This window comes from Notothenia rossii (assembly GCF_949606895.1).
Source record: "Notothenia rossii genome assembly, chromosome: 9".
In the NCBI taxonomy this organism is placed as follows: Eukaryota; Metazoa; Chordata; class Actinopteri; order Perciformes; family Nototheniidae; genus Notothenia; species Notothenia rossii.
Window position 1 is genome coordinate 53,432,095 of NC_136907.1, and position 15,368 is coordinate 53,447,462.

The following is a 15,368-nucleotide window of genomic DNA, read 5'->3' on the forward strand; positions in this document are numbered from 1 at the left end:
ATTGCAAAATCTTACAATAAGGGGACATTTGTTAACTTTGAAGTGGCACAAGCCAAACCGGTGGGAACCACTTATTTACAGTGAGTGAACATTTATGTTATTTTGACTTCATGCAGCCAGAAGATGGAGCCAGTCCAGTCGGAGAAGCACTAAGTTCAGACACAGTACTGAAAGAGAACAGCATGGAAACAGACCTGAGCCTTTTGAAGCAGTTGTCATATGGGCTGAGTTACTGGAAGTCTATATTTCAATAGTCCAAAGCCTTCACATCTCGAGTTAAATAAATGCACCAAAAAAAAGAATACAACATATAAAGGCTTTGTGCTTAAAATACTCCTAAGGCTATAGAAACAGGACACATGAAAGAAAGTGAGGATAACAAAAGCCTGATATCACACACACACACACACACACACACACACACACACACACACACACACACACACACACACACACACACACACACACACACACACACACACACACACACACACACACACACACACACACACACACACACACACACACACACACACACACACACACACACACACACACACACTTCACCATAGCATGCAGCACTGAGAGCACAACACAATACAGAATGCTGTTGTGACATTTTTTATTGGGATGAAAACATGCTGGAGCAAAATTAACAGCAACAACCATTGCAATGTGAAGCTCCGGCATGGAATGATGAAGACAAGCAAACTGCACAATAATAACACACATGCTGAGACAACGTTTTCAATAAATACATATTTTACATTTCTATTGCTTTTTGAACAATCGTTCTGCCTAATACTGCTTATGAGATACAGAGAAGATTCTATATGAAAGCTATTGAGCGAAAAAGGAAGACTTGTTTTAAGGAGTCCATATCAAAAACAACAAAAAAGACCTTTTGGACTGATATTAGATAAAGGATGGCTAAGCAGCTGTAAAAGCTATTTTTCCTTTGCGGTTCACTGCTCTGGGAATAAGATGTGGCGGCGCTGAGGTATGCATTAACACCTGTGCTCAGAGAGGAAGCTTAAAGGTTGATATCCTAGCTTTTGTAATGTTGCAGTAGAAGTGAAGCTCTGGCTTGCACGCACGCAGACAGTTTGACTCAAAAAAGAAAGCAAAGGAAGACTGATTTTTTTTTTTGCTCAGCATCAGACATTGGAGCCAGCTGCAGAGTTGGTACCTGCTTGCCCGGCCCCCTTGGCATTCCCGCCGTCCTCTGTCGCCTGGGTGGCAACCTGAGCAGGGGAGGGGCTCGAGTGGCGCTGGCGTCTCATGAAGGGGAACACACTGAGAGGAAGAAGAGAAATAAAGGTTTCATGTTAGAGAAATAATGTATGTAAGTAATAGTAAAGTGGTAGTTAATGGTTAATGTTACCTTTTCTTTGTCTCCTGGGGGACAATACCTTTGGCCAGCATGTTTTTGTATAGGTCAGACTTCAGATATCTTGGATAAGAGTCCTAAAAGAACAAACATAGACACAAATACACCATTATCACCTAAACATTTTCTGATAACTGTCAGCTAACCTTTACATTTGCCATTTAGATGTGCTTTTACTTAATAGACGACAGCCAAGGATATACCATATCTACCCAGAGGTGACAGAAAATGTATGTTTTAACCAAATTAAAGGGTCTTGGTTTGCATTCTATCTGAATGAATGGCATTTCAAAATGTGGTGTCCCTCAGGGGTCAATACTGGGACCACTGTTGTTTAGTTCATATTGTGCTTCTTATTCACACAATCCAGAATACCTATGCTAGAGGACAAACAGGTATACCTATGTTTCTCTTAAACCTAAACCCATCCCGAAAACAATTGAATTTTCCCTTTTTGGAATGGTATTATAAACAATTAACAGATTTGTGAAACTTGCTCAGGTCGTTACTTTTATCACACTGAATACCAGGACTGCAATCATTTTCGGCAAAGTCACATTATCTTTGCATTGTAATATAATTTAGGTGCACTGCATTGTTGCACAACAAAAAGTTAACTTCGACAATGTTTTAATCTAGACTTGAAAGTCCTCACAAATGACATAATTCCAAATACTAAAAAAGGCGGATTTTCTTAAGTTAAAGCCATTTGATGCATGGAAGTGAGGGAAAAGTACATGTATATGCTTCCCACAGTAGCATGGCTTGGAAAATAATGGGTAGAATTGATTGAGGAAAAAGAGGCAAGACATTATAAATGTGCAGTATTTTAAGATCTATATCCAATCGTTAAAGTTCCAAACTACAGTGGATCATTGGTCAAACCTTCTTGATGAGAAAGTAGATGTGCATTTGTGCATCTTCCATGACAAAACGATGTGGGTGTCTGATCCCCGATAGAGTTTTATCCATTGTTTTACTGTCGATGTTGACCCATCTGGGAGCTCCCGGAGCCAGGAAGTTTCTGAATCACACACGAAAGAATGGCAGTCATCTGACCTATTATACGTATCTATTTCAGCTTGTTTGTTTGCTTTTACGCTTACCTGTAGATTTCTTCCACTTTCTCGACAATCCTTGAACTTTCTCCATGCTTAATATCCTCACAGGCCTGCCAGAAAGCCAGGTTCTCCCCTAGCAGAGAGACAGATCATCAGGTGTTAGGAACGTATGAACACAGTGAATAACACAACAATGACGCAGGAAAATGTGACAAACAATTAGGGACTTTTTATAGCATCGCTGCCCTCTGCGGAAAACTTTGGCTCCTGGGAATATTTCATCTGCATGGATGAACAGATCCCTTTTCTTCTTCATGCCACCTATTCCTTATCTATTCTTTCCATCCTCTCAAATAACCATATCATGAAATTAATCTTCCACTACCTCAACTGTTCCATTATCACCGCCGGGATTGGAAAATGTTACTAGGGGAACTAATTAAATGCTGAATGCTTATAAGAGTTAGAATAGATTTGAAATTATTTTCCTATGATAACAATCCAATTAATATTTCTAGCTTCTCCATATATAACTTGGTTTGCAGAATTCCATCTCCAATTGTTACCATATAATAGTGATTCAACATGTTAAACAGAAATGAGCTTCGAATAGAAATAGATGAAAGAAATATCTGATATTCTGTGTTTGAATTGGATGTGAAAATTTTTTAATTTAAAATTGGATTGACGTTATAACCAAAAGTTTTAAGATTTTAATTAAACTTTTTATTTTATTTATAAAGCTTTTTCTGTAAAATTGCAATATGAGGTGTAATGAAAAAAAGCACAGTAAAGATAGGTTATTTAAAATGTACAGTAATAATATTAAGACAGTGCCAAACTAAAAAATTATGTTTTAAGATGTATTTTTAGTTTATTCAGGCTATTGAAAAATGGTGGTGCCTTTAGCTCTTCTGGCAGGCTATTCCAGAAGAAAGGACCACACACTAAATTAAACCTCCCCTAAGGTCTTCACCCAGGGAATAATTAAAAGCCCAGTGTCAGAGGACCTTAGGGATTTAGAGGGAGCATACAAGGACAGCATGTCTGACAAGTTTTCAAGTACTAGTTTGTTGAGTTATTTGAACACAAATGAAAGATTCTTAAAAGGTTCTATGAAGGGAACGAGATTAGATATGTGCTTTCCTTCTGGTGTTGGTCAGTACACGTGATGCGTCAATCTGCGCGATATGTAGCTTATGTATAGCATTCAGAGGTAGACCAGAAAGTAGAGCATTGCAGTAAATTGAGCTTGCTAGAGATAAAAGCGTGCATGGGTATCTTCCTTGGATCGAAACCGTTGCACTTTTTTTTGTTTTAGGTTTGTTCTCTGGACAATTGCTCCAATAATTACAACCTGTCTTATAATTGAAGTGTTTTAGGACTAATGTCATTGGATGATAAGGAGATGAACAGCAGTGTATCATCAGCATGAACGTTCAACCCGTGTTCTCTTTTAACATTCCAACATGTTTGTCACTCTTGCTTACCACTAAACTCTTTCTCCAGGTAGGTCATGAACTCCCGCCTCCCCATCACGTCATTGAGAAGCTCCATGAAGCTGAAGCTCCAACGCTCCACTCGGAGACGTGTCGGTGTAGGTACCCTGCTCACGCAAACACAAAAAAAAAAAAAGTGATACGTTAAGAGATGCTACAAAATCTGAAACATGATCAACTAAATTACTCTGTTTGAGAAGTGTGGATTTCCTCACGTTTCTAAATTCATTGTCCAATGTGCGGAGTCATCAGAGATCCAGGGGTTGCTTGGAAGGCATCCTTGCATAATGGGGTCGTGGTTCTGGTACTGCTCGCTGTATTTCATAAAACTGGACGTACACACAAATGCAGAGGCATTCACGCACACAAAAATACACACACAAACAGACACACACAGTATTATTGTATTAGTGAGATCATAACAGTTAATGGAGGAAGCATGCTCAGGAAGCATCCATTAGTGGCTCTTATAGTGGGAGCACTAAGCCTTATGTGCATGTGCGTGCGTGCGTGCTGGAGAGCTGGAATTCAGCCGCTGCAGGACTTCAAGTCCATTAGTCCTTGTGTGTATGTTTGTGTGTTCGTCAAACTGACACGTACCCTTCTAGGCAGATGGATGACTTTACACGGTTTCTTCCAAGTGCCCTTTTACAGGTGTCAATCTGTAAACAAAGGCAAGAAGCACACATTTTAACTCACACATCGCACGCTTTAATGTAGACTCGATGTAATTAAAGTGAACGTGTATATTTACCTCATTTTTGTAGTGCTCACTGTTCTAGTGCTGTGAGAGAAACGCAGTGTCATCACTTTAAGTCACACAATAACTGCATTATGCATTTAAACGTAATCATATCAGTAGTAGAAGGCAGCTTTCCTGCTTTCTATATGCGTTCAGGCTTTAAATATTAAAACCCTATATATTCCCTCTAATAGGAAATTCACAGTGGGAGGTTAAACACGTGTCATATACAGTATGTTTGATTATCATCACAAATGGGTATTTTCATGTTTTGCTGCTTATCAGTAATTGTTTTAATCTGCCGTAACTTCTGTATGGCATAGAAGTAACCTTTATTTAAAACGTTAAAGTGTCCTATTGTGCTTATTTCAGGTTTCATATTTGTATTTTTTGCCTCTACTGTTTGACACACTTCCATGTTTTAATGTTCAAAAAGGTCTTTATTTTTCTCATACTGCCTGTGCTGCAGCACCTCTTTTCACCCTCTGTCTGAAACCAGAGCCCAGAGTGCTCTGACTGGTTAGCTAGCCGGCTCTGTTGTGATTGGTCAACCGCTTAGAGATGTACCCCCCCTTAGCCTATCATGTACAATGTGTTAGAGCGCTAGCCAATAGAAGCGCACGTGTTACATAGTGATGTCACTATGTTGCAGAAGTAAACATTTTAGACAGGGGGAGAGAAACTCCCTCTGCCTTGAACTTTGGGATTTTAGATAAAAACCTATGTTACTCAATACAGGAAAGGGAAACCCCCCCAAAAGGGGCCCCTCTTTAAAACATTATACAATTCTATAATTGTCCAATATATAGGATGGCTGTCTTGGAAACTTACTTTGAAAAAATCAGAGCAGCCAAAAAGAGAAAGAGAGAAGAGATACATAGAAGAGGTACATAGAAGAGGTGTTATCACATTGATTTTTTCAAAGGGGAATAAACAGTCAAACAGGAAGTAAAAAACGTGATGATGTCACTGACCAGTGTAACTCGTGCGGTGTTATTTGGTCTCTCCAGACCCATGTCCAACACATTACGTGCCCCGGGCTGAAAACAAATACTCACACATAAGCACACTTACGTGTGTGTGTGTGTGTGTGTGTGTGTGTGTGTGTGTGTGTGTGTGTGTGTGTGTGTGTGTGTGTGTGTGTGTGTGTGTGTGTGTGTGTGTGTGTGTGTGTGTGTGTGTGTGTGTGTGTGTGTGTGTGTGTGTGTGTGTGTGTGTGTGTGTGTGTGTGTGTGTGTGTGTGTGTGTGTGTGTGTGTGTGTGTGTGTGTGTGTGTGTGTGTGTGTGTGTGTGTGTGTGTGTGTGTGTGTGTGTGTGTGTGTGTGTGTGTGTGTGAGACGAGACTGTGTGTGCGTGGGTGAGCACTTATCCTTCCCTGAGCTTTCCACTCCACTGGCTCTGATTTTTACTCTCAAGTTTCTCTTTCTTTTTCTTCATGTCCTCGTCTCTAATTTATAAGAGCAAGACAAGATGGAGTCCCTCCTGCAAACCCTTGCCCTCGGCTTCAACCTCTGCTCTGCCCACAGTACCTCCACTGGCCTTCCTGCAGCCTTCCCTCCCCCAACAGACATACACCCACTTGTCCTTCCCTTCTCTATGATCCTTCTCTCTACCTGTCTCCTTCTTAAAACAAATGGACTGCTATGATGTTAGGGCAACATTAAGAAAGATGAATATGATGACTCTTTCTCTCTCTATGTCTGTTTATCATCCTCTCTCTCTCTCTCTCTCTCTCTTTTTCCCCTGTTGTCAGCTGAAGCTTTTACCAGATGGGTTGAATATTTCATGTGTGAGGCAGAAGGGACTGTGAGGGAACATTAGTGGGACTTCAGAGAGTTTCATTATGTGAAACATGTTTCTATAGAAGTATGGTCAAGACTATTATAGCATAGCACAGTATTGTACATTGAAAATATAATATAGCAGGTTTAGTGATGCACGATACAGGATAGCAGGCCTATAGTATAATATAGAACAGGTTTGAAAAGTAGTAGAGTAAGTGCACTATCATATAGAATAGCATAATATTGTATTATGAATAGTACTATACTATAGTTTAGTATTTATTTTAACCCAATACAGTAGAGAAAAACCTAGCATAGCATAGTGATATGTAGTATGTTTTCAAGTCTATCACAGTAAATAGAACTATACTATAGTTTAGTGTGGTATTGCATAGAAGGACATAGTATAGCATTGTTTCGTACTGTATATTAGTATTTAATGCAATATACTAGTGTAGTATAGCATTCTATCGTATTGAATATCCTATTGTATAGTATAGTATCGTACTGTTTATTTTAATGAATTACGGAAGAGAGAAGTATAGTTAGTATAGTGTTGTGTAGTATAATAGTGTTTACTTTAATACATTACGTTGGAGAAAATGTAGTATAGTGTAATTTAATATAGTATAGTCTAATCCATTACGGTGGAGAAAGATATAGTATGGTATTAGTATAGTATTGTATAGTGTAGTATATAGTTCAATACATCACAGTACAGGTTGAATAACGTACCGGGGGTCTGTTGATGAGCCAGTAGGCCTGCTCCTGACATTCTAGAACAATGCGGTCTGCCTTCCTCCTCTGTTTGGATGCCCTAAACATCAATCACACTGTAAGGATGTGTGTGTTCATGTGTTTGTATGTGTGTGTATGAGTGTGAGAGTACCTGAGTTGCTCTCTTGCTTGCATCACCACAAAGTCCCAGGTGTGGTTGATCCTCTTGTGTAACACACTGTACCTCTCCTAAAAAAGAAGAGGAAAAAGAACCAGGGATGAATAAGAAATTCAAACTGAGAGAATAGGACTAGAATAGTGAAGAGTTAAAAATGACATGGGCCTGGTACCCCAGACTACTGCATAATTCATGATGCACTGACACATGCTCTGTCTTTCTTTAACACACTCACACGTTACTCACCTTTTCATATTCCATCAATTCTCCTTGTTTTCTTATGTTCTTTTTAGCCAAATAGATGGCTGATGCCACGTACAAAGGACAACACAAACAGTAAAGAAAGAAATAAGAGGTTAGGAGGGTTTTGCCCATATGTTTTGCATAAATCTCATTTAAATGCTATTTATTTTGTTAAAAGTTATATTTCAGCTGGAAGCTTTGTTGCTTAGAATTATTGGTAGTTTGTTTATATTTTAAAATGTGATGGTGGGTGAAAAATGTTCTCCATCCCATTTAAATACATATAAATACTTCTTAACTGATCATTCCTCTTACCCCTTCAGTTTGTTTTTGGATTGCCTTACCATAGTCTAGCTCTGATGCAGGCCAGCGGGTACTGGTCCAGAAGTAAGGAGTCTGAAAAAAACAAGCAAAATTGCTACAGATTTCTGATAAAAATGTATCGTTAAAATTGCAAAGGGGGATTAGAAAGTGGAATAGAAGGAGGGATATCCAAAAGTGATTCAGCATTTACACTTGATGGTGTTTTCTTTACCAGCAGGTGAACTTATTATACTGAGGAACGAATGACTAACCTGGAAGCGGTAGGGCGACTCGTCGGGCCGTAACACCAGAGATCGGGGCTCCTTGAGGGGGTAAATGTACCCGTACCTCACCAGCAGGCCACTGATGTGCAGCGACTCTGTAAAACACCACAGAAGAAACTCATCAGGGCTATAGTAGTTCATCCAGCTTTTTACTTCAACCTTTAAGGATACCGTAAATGTTTCGATGTCTGTTTATAGGAGACATTATTAGGCTACGCTAAGTAACTACATATGAGGATATCCAGATTTGTCTTTGTTTGATGTCTCAAGAGATTTTTCATAAGCTCTCAAATTGAACCATCTTATCATGGAAAATCAATAATGCTTATAGTACCACCACCGATTATTTTCAACTCTCTCTTTAAGTCTATGAAACGTACGAAAATGTTGACATTTTTCCATCCCAGATACTCAGATTCCTAAGTGGTGTCTTAGTTTGTCCAAAATATTCACTTTGATAATAACAGAGACAAGAAGGGAATCTCCATATTTGAGTCTAAAAAACAACCTTTTGTTGCCAATTTTGCATTAAAAAAAAATACTTTTTCCTATGATTTACCAATAATAGAAGTTATAGGCTACTAATTTCTGCATCTGAAATACACTTGTTTTATTTTTAATCAAACATTTATATCCAGCAATCTCTCAAAAATCAAGACCCAGTGATGAAAGCGTCATCAATCTTCAGTCTTTCCTCATTTGGTAAAGAGCCCTATGATTGACAGCTACCCCAAAAAGAGCTGTGCTATGCCTTCTAATCAGCTCTTACCAGTCTCTCTCTCTTGCTGACTGGCTCTTCTCTTTCCTCCTTAAGTCTGCTCTCAGGCCAAAAGGGACCTATTGGCTATTTTTTCCAACCTCTAATTTACTTCAGGTACATAAAAGTCTCCTGAGGTTAAACACCTCCACAGGGATGCTAATCAAACCCAGATCATCAGGCGAGTTAATCAAACTTGTATCCTCTGGGGCTCACCCCATTTCTGTTTACTGGAAACCGCTACCCCTACATTACACACACACACATTTACACACACACACACACACACACAGCATTACCATGTCAGCTTGAGAGAAAACACAATAACCTAGCAACGACACACAACAAGCAAGGGAAACGTTAATCACACAGCAAATACTCTCTTTACACAAATTGTATTATTTTCTTACCCTCCTCACAGATATTATTTTTTTTCATCAACCAGTCAATAATATCACGGCCTGAAAGAAAAAAAAGAGACCGAAATAAGAGACAAACTTCCTTCCTCTACTCTGAAAAGCACACACAGTATTCTCCAAAAATCACTGCTGCATTATGCAAGATCGCTGACACACACACACACACACACACACACACACACACACACACACACACACACACACACACTGCATGTCCACACACAGAAGGTAATGCACTCTGACATAAAGGGACACACACTCACACACATACCTGTCATAGCGTGTGGAATGACGGTGATAAGGAGCCTCTGGTTTCTCATCTTCATGCCCATGTCAGGGTCCTGCATGGCCACAATAACTTTCTCCATCTGTCAAGGGAACAGACACAAATTCACACACAGATGCACATGCACATGCAGATGCAAAGAAAATAGAAAATAATGACACAAAAAGTAACTCAAACTCAAGTAAGTCAGAAAATGAGATTAACAATTCATGTTCCACCCTTTTATAACTTGTTCTCATCATCACCATGCTGTCGGATTTACTCAGGGTTATATATAGATAGACAGTATATGGTTTTACATGATGAAACTAAAAGAGACAGAATAACAGAGTGTTACCTTTCGAAAGCATGACATTTGATCCCGGTGCCAGCCTCCTTTAGCCATGGTGTTGATGGTCATCTTGCGGGATGCTTTGAATCACTCGACGGGACGGTAAAGTGCTGGAGACCGAAGTGCTGTCCGCGGGAGCGCGCAGCAGAGCGTGCACTCTCTTTCCTTTTTTTCCCCAGCAGGCGGTCCGGTGCTTGGTGCGCGCGCCCCTGTGTAGATTAGAAAGGATTAATGTGCCTAAGTGATTTGGATATGATATAAAGTTCCTGTACAGAATGAAAAACAACAACATGTGTTTATATCTCCGTTTCAGTATTTAGTTTCTTATAGCTTATGAATGTTTACTTTTTCGATGTAGCCTACTTATTGCAAGTATGCTGAGAAAAAGAAACCTATTTAAAAACAGTTAGCATACAAATAATATCAAAGCACATTTAGATATAGAGAACCACTTACAGGTATTTTTTTGACAAACATAAAGTTTGGTTTTTAAACTTTACGTTTGGTTAAATAGGCTAATACATTTTATTTTAAAATATTATTAATACAAATTAATGAGCAATGTTTTTATATATGCCCGTTTAAGACTATGAATACTTTAAAACATTTAACCCTAAAGTCTTTGTTTGCTAAACTAGGATATATTGTAAAGTGTAGAGCCATAATAAATACACATTTCAATCGTTTTACATTGAAATATTACATTTGATGTAGTTGTGGTTTCTTTTTTTATTTAAATAAATAATATCTCTTTATTGCGCAACATCGCTTTTTTGGATTTTATTTATGAAATACATTTCTCTATTGGCATTTTAGCACGCGCGTTAAAACGTCTATTGCCTTCGTTTTATCCCAGGCGGGCTTCCGTACAGCAGGAAGTGGCTCGTCGCCCTGAGACAATTCACTAGTCACTACGTCGGCTAATTTATTAAGTATATTAAGGGCTTTTCCCAGAGGTAAGATCTTGGCTAAATACTTGTGTTTCATTGAAAAGGTTCAGACCATAACTAACGCGCATTGCAGCTGCTGCGGGTTACAAACCAGTATTTGTAGCTAACCTTGCTAGCCCTAGCTGTAGCAGGATGGAGGAGAGCGAATGACTGTGGAGCTCCTCAGCCTGGAAAGAGTTGACATACAACCTACAGTTTGAAACCCTGATATAAAGTGATAGATATGTAACGTTAAAACTCGAGTTTGTAATTACTTTCTCTTTATTGGTCGTTTTACAGTCGTCGTTCGTCTTACGTGAATGGAAAAGTAAACAATGGCTGAAGATTAATGAATTGTGTTTGTTGTGTTATATGACCATAATGCCAATTAATTAAATGTTGAAAATTCCAGTTAACTACAGCATTTCATTCTTATTTTTAAGCAGTTTTTTAACTTGTCCATTTTAAACTTTCATCAATTGTACTTGTCATAAAGGTTTTAAATGTGTCCCATTTTATTTGTGTTGTATTCTATTATGTTGCATTGTTGGAGGAGCTCGAGTCCGAAGAATGTCATTGCCATTTCTACACTGTAGCTTATGTGCATATGACATTAAAACCTTTGAAATGAATTTTGTATGTTATGTGTTTCTTTCAGGTGGTGATGGGCGACATCCGTCAGTCGCTGCTGCCTCGCGACGTGCTGAGTGCAGCCAAGGAGCTGCTGTACCACCTGGACATCTACATCTGTAACCTGGTGCAGTCCGGCCGGCAGCCCCCCCAGGTGGACTCCAAAACCCAGGAGCTGGTGGAGGAGTTCATTCTTCATGCACCAAAGGACAGAAACACACCAGCCAGGGTAATGACCGCCACATGTACATACACTTTATAAACACACACATAGAGGCAGCCATTTAACTGTCTGTGTGTTTCTTTCAGAGGATGAGTGCCCTCCAGGAGCTCCAGCTGTTGGAGATCATGTGCAGCTGTTTCCAGGAACAGAGTCGTGATACTGTCCGTCAGCTTATGTTCTCCGCCCTCTTTAGTCTCCAAGGCAACCAGGCAGACGAAAGTCGGATGGCGCTGTTAGGCAAACTGGTCTCCATGGCAATTGCTGTGGGCAGGGTTCCTATCTTGGAATGTGCTGCTTTGTGGTTACAGGTGAGGAGTCAAACATGCATACATACTTAAATGTACATTTAAATCACGATGTGAAAATATCTGGCACAAGACAATAACATAAGACAGTTTGGTGACGTCATGAGGAAGCATGGGAACATGGGACAGTGTTTCCCACAGAATTTGATTCTATTTGTGGGGGCGCAAAAACAATTATATACGATATTTAATTGTGGCGGCCCGCCACAAATGAATCGATGTATGGGAAACACTGTGGGAGTTTGTCTTAGCAGTCAACCACTGTCGGTTAGTATTCCTAACTGTTCATTGTTCAGGAGGTTTTCAACAAGAGGTGAATGAAATGTAGATGTCTCCTCTCCAAAACAAACAGACCAGTTGATCACATTTGGTAAAAACACCAAATAAAGCGGTGTTGCGTTGAAAATCTGCGTTTTCCGTCGCAGCTCGCCAGATAATTGGGGCTGTTTGCTGAGTTGCTACTAATGATGGTCCAGCTTGTTTGTGTAAGACACTTATGCAACAAATCAGTTTCACTTACAATATTTGGCTGCCGCTAGCGTTTTTTTTGCATGTTTTTAAGAATACTTAAATCCAGACTTTCAATGACTAAAATCATTCTCATGGTTAAAATAAAAACAAAGAAAATGACCTATATCTACAAAGCATATTGTGAAAAGGGCCTTGAAACTGGATACAAATTATGTTAATGACCATTTGTAGAAGACAACCAGAATACTGACTGGGCTAAATGTTTGCATATGCATACAATACATGAGGTGTGTCGGTATATATATATATATATATATATATATATATATATATATATATATATATATATATATATATATATATATATATATATATAAAACGGATAAGTCAAATCAAGCAATCTGATTGGTTCGAAAGGTGCGAAAGCTCTCTCCAGAGCTACTGGAAGCCGAATCTCGGGGACCGGAGAAAGTAGAGCAATATTCTCGCCACGCCAAGCAACAGCCTCGAACAACCTCAATCTATACAAGTGACCACGTAAGCCATGCTACTGATGCTGGACAGTTTTTCGGTGGCTGCACAATAAACGGCAACATACACATTAATGCAAATAAACAGCCAAATAAAGGATCAACGCTCTCTGTCTAATATGCTCGCTAGTTGTTACTGTTGTTGCATAGCAACCACCTCACATTATGTTTTGTGCAGAAGGCAACGGAGGGACTATTTTAGTTTTAACATCATTATTTACTAATAACTATTTAAATTGGAGTGTGTATTTTTCTTTCATATTGCCATAATTTGTAACCGTTTTATGAAAGCAATAACTCACTTCAGGCCGTGATATATGGTCTTTATATCACAGCTAAGGGGCATGGTTCGGCCAACGCGAAGCTTATAAATAGCTTTATTTATATATATATATATATATATATATATATTGCATGTTATACCTTTTTTAAACATTTTTTACACTTCTATGCAGTTTTAGTCTTAGAGCTTAGACCTTGAGGCGGAGGCTTGTCTTGATTGAGTACTCAAAGTCATGTGAGATATTTCAACTCCCTTCTAACTCCAAATGTATGTACTGAACATGACTCTGTTTGTGTCCCCAGAGAACGCACCGTGTGTACTGTGTGCGGCTGGCTCAGGTTCTCGTAGACGACTACTGTAGCTTGGTGCCGGGCTCTGGGCCCACGCTGCAGAACATCCACAGTGCCAGCCCGCGCTTCTGCTGCCAGTTCATCACGGCTGTCACCACGCTCTACGACCTCACCACAGGTGGGACAACACCAAAGCACCAAAAAACATCTAAAACTGGGCCCTAAAAAATGATAAAAAGAGATTTTCCCTTTGTAAAAAAAATGTTTGGGTGGCTGGAATGCAGTTAGTCAATTGTTTGTTGACTAGCACTGTGTTTCCACACAGTTTTGTGACAGTAATTCTGTATGGTGTATGCCCCCTCGTGTGAACATTGCCAAACAGAAACAGGACCACAACTACAAAATAATAGAAAGTATAAATTCATGTAATAATCCCACTTTTATCAAACTTTTGATTTGGGTGGCGTAGGCTGTGCTAACCATCTGCAATTTTAGCAAAAATAACATTTTTTAAATTCAAGTGTTAATTAAACTAGCTGAATTTGTTTTATTATGCAATTACACAATTCAACTATTTCACACACTTTTTTTAGCATATGGTCTTTCCTTAAACTGCCACTAAAGTTTTCACTTTTGCATCTACTCACTGATCAAAGTCAGAGCAGATGACTGAGGTTTGCATATAACTGAATGAACTTGTATGTGTCAGCTATATGGGAACATTATTTGACTATTAGCCCAGTCCACAAGACATTAGCATCAAATGCTAAGCCCAAAATGCTAGCTAACTCTGATAAATGTTCACATTTTTCAGGCACATTTTTGACAAAAAGAATTATGAAAGGAGGAATTTTGCAAAATCAATGAAGATCACAGAGGTTCCCATAGGAATGAATGCACTTCCATTTGAATTGCATATGTACAATAGCTTTATCTAAACAAGAGAATTCCCTGAAACGTTTCCTCACAATGTTCTCATCTTTTTATTCACCTTCTCTTATCTTTGCGTGTGTTTTCAGAGGAGCTCACCCCCCCGTTAGAACTCCTCCAGATGACTGTGTCGTGGATCCAAGACGACCCTCGTCTAGTCCTCATCAACTTCCTGAACACGCCCCTCTCCGGCAATCACCCAATCAGCTCACTGGATGTCACACCTTTAGGGGGCTTGATGCGCTGGTGCGTTAAAGCCCCCCTAGCATACAAGGGAGACAAGGGAGACAAGAAGCAGGCCTTGACCAATGGCATTACAGAGAGAGAGGGGGAGGTGGGGCCTATGTTCTCTGCTCTCCATCTGAGCGTCCTACAGGTGCGTGAGATCCATTTACCCACAGTACACATGTGTGTGCAGACTGCAATACACCAACAACATGAGGATCATCTCATGATGTCTTTATCAAACAAGGACCAGGCATACATGTACATTCATCTCAAAAAGAGAAGCTATTAGCTATTAGCTCATTTCCATGTGCAGTTTCTGTGCAGCTACTCATTTCATCAACAAGCACTTATACAGAAAGATCAGAGTACAGATCTATGCATTATAAATACCACTACATTTTACATTTAGGTTGTATCTTCCTGGTCGAATGTACTTACTGTAAGTCGCTTTGGATAAAAGCGTCAGCTAAATGCAATGTAATGTAATTATATATATATATATATATATATATATATATATAGAAATATATATATAGAAATATATAATTACATTAT

At 39.2% G+C, this 15,368-nt stretch overlaps 2 protein-coding genes across 5 annotated transcripts in view; one reads left to right on the plus strand and one right to left on the minus strand.

The window, feature by feature from the left end:
- The window catches only part of LOC307018917 (post-GPI attachment to proteins factor 6-like), a 55,304-nt gene that overhangs the window by 15,380 nt on the left and 24,556 nt on the right, over window positions 1-15,368 (plus strand). For all 3 annotated transcript variants that reach the window (XM_079649418.1, XM_079649416.1, XM_079649417.1), the window contains exons 14-17: window positions 11,582-11,782; window positions 11,863-12,084; window positions 13,668-13,833; window positions 14,675-14,961. In XM_079649418.1, coding sequence (XP_079505544.1) covers window positions 11,582-11,782; window positions 11,863-12,084; window positions 13,668-13,833; window positions 14,675-14,961 — 876 coding nt within the window. The remainder of the gene's footprint in view (window positions 1-11,581; window positions 11,783-11,862; window positions 12,085-13,667; window positions 13,834-14,674; window positions 14,962-15,368) is intronic.
- On the minus strand, window positions 606-14,783 carry rgs11 (regulator of G protein signaling 11). 2 transcript variants are annotated; one of them, XM_079649419.1, is made up of 18 exons: window positions 14,647-14,783; window positions 10,001-10,203; window positions 9,649-9,745; window positions 9,369-9,419; window positions 8,190-8,296; window positions 7,959-8,010; window positions 7,618-7,676; window positions 7,366-7,442; window positions 7,212-7,293; window positions 5,667-5,732; window positions 4,705-4,728; window positions 4,551-4,612; window positions 4,166-4,279; window positions 3,942-4,057; window positions 2,497-2,584; window positions 2,276-2,414; window positions 1,385-1,467; window positions 606-1,296 (listed from the first exon to the last, which is right to left on the minus strand). In XM_079649419.1, exons 2-18 carry the CDS (start codon window positions 10,061-10,063, stop codon window positions 1,158-1,160), a joined length of 1,419 nt encoding a protein of 472 aa, XP_079505545.1. In that variant the 5' UTR covers window positions 10,064-10,203; window positions 14,647-14,783; the 3' UTR covers window positions 606-1,157. The 2 variants fall into 2 exon arrangements, with proteins under 2 accessions (XP_079505545.1, XP_079505546.1); XM_079649420.1 differs by lacking the exon at window positions 14,647-14,783 and adding an exon at window positions 11,544-11,684.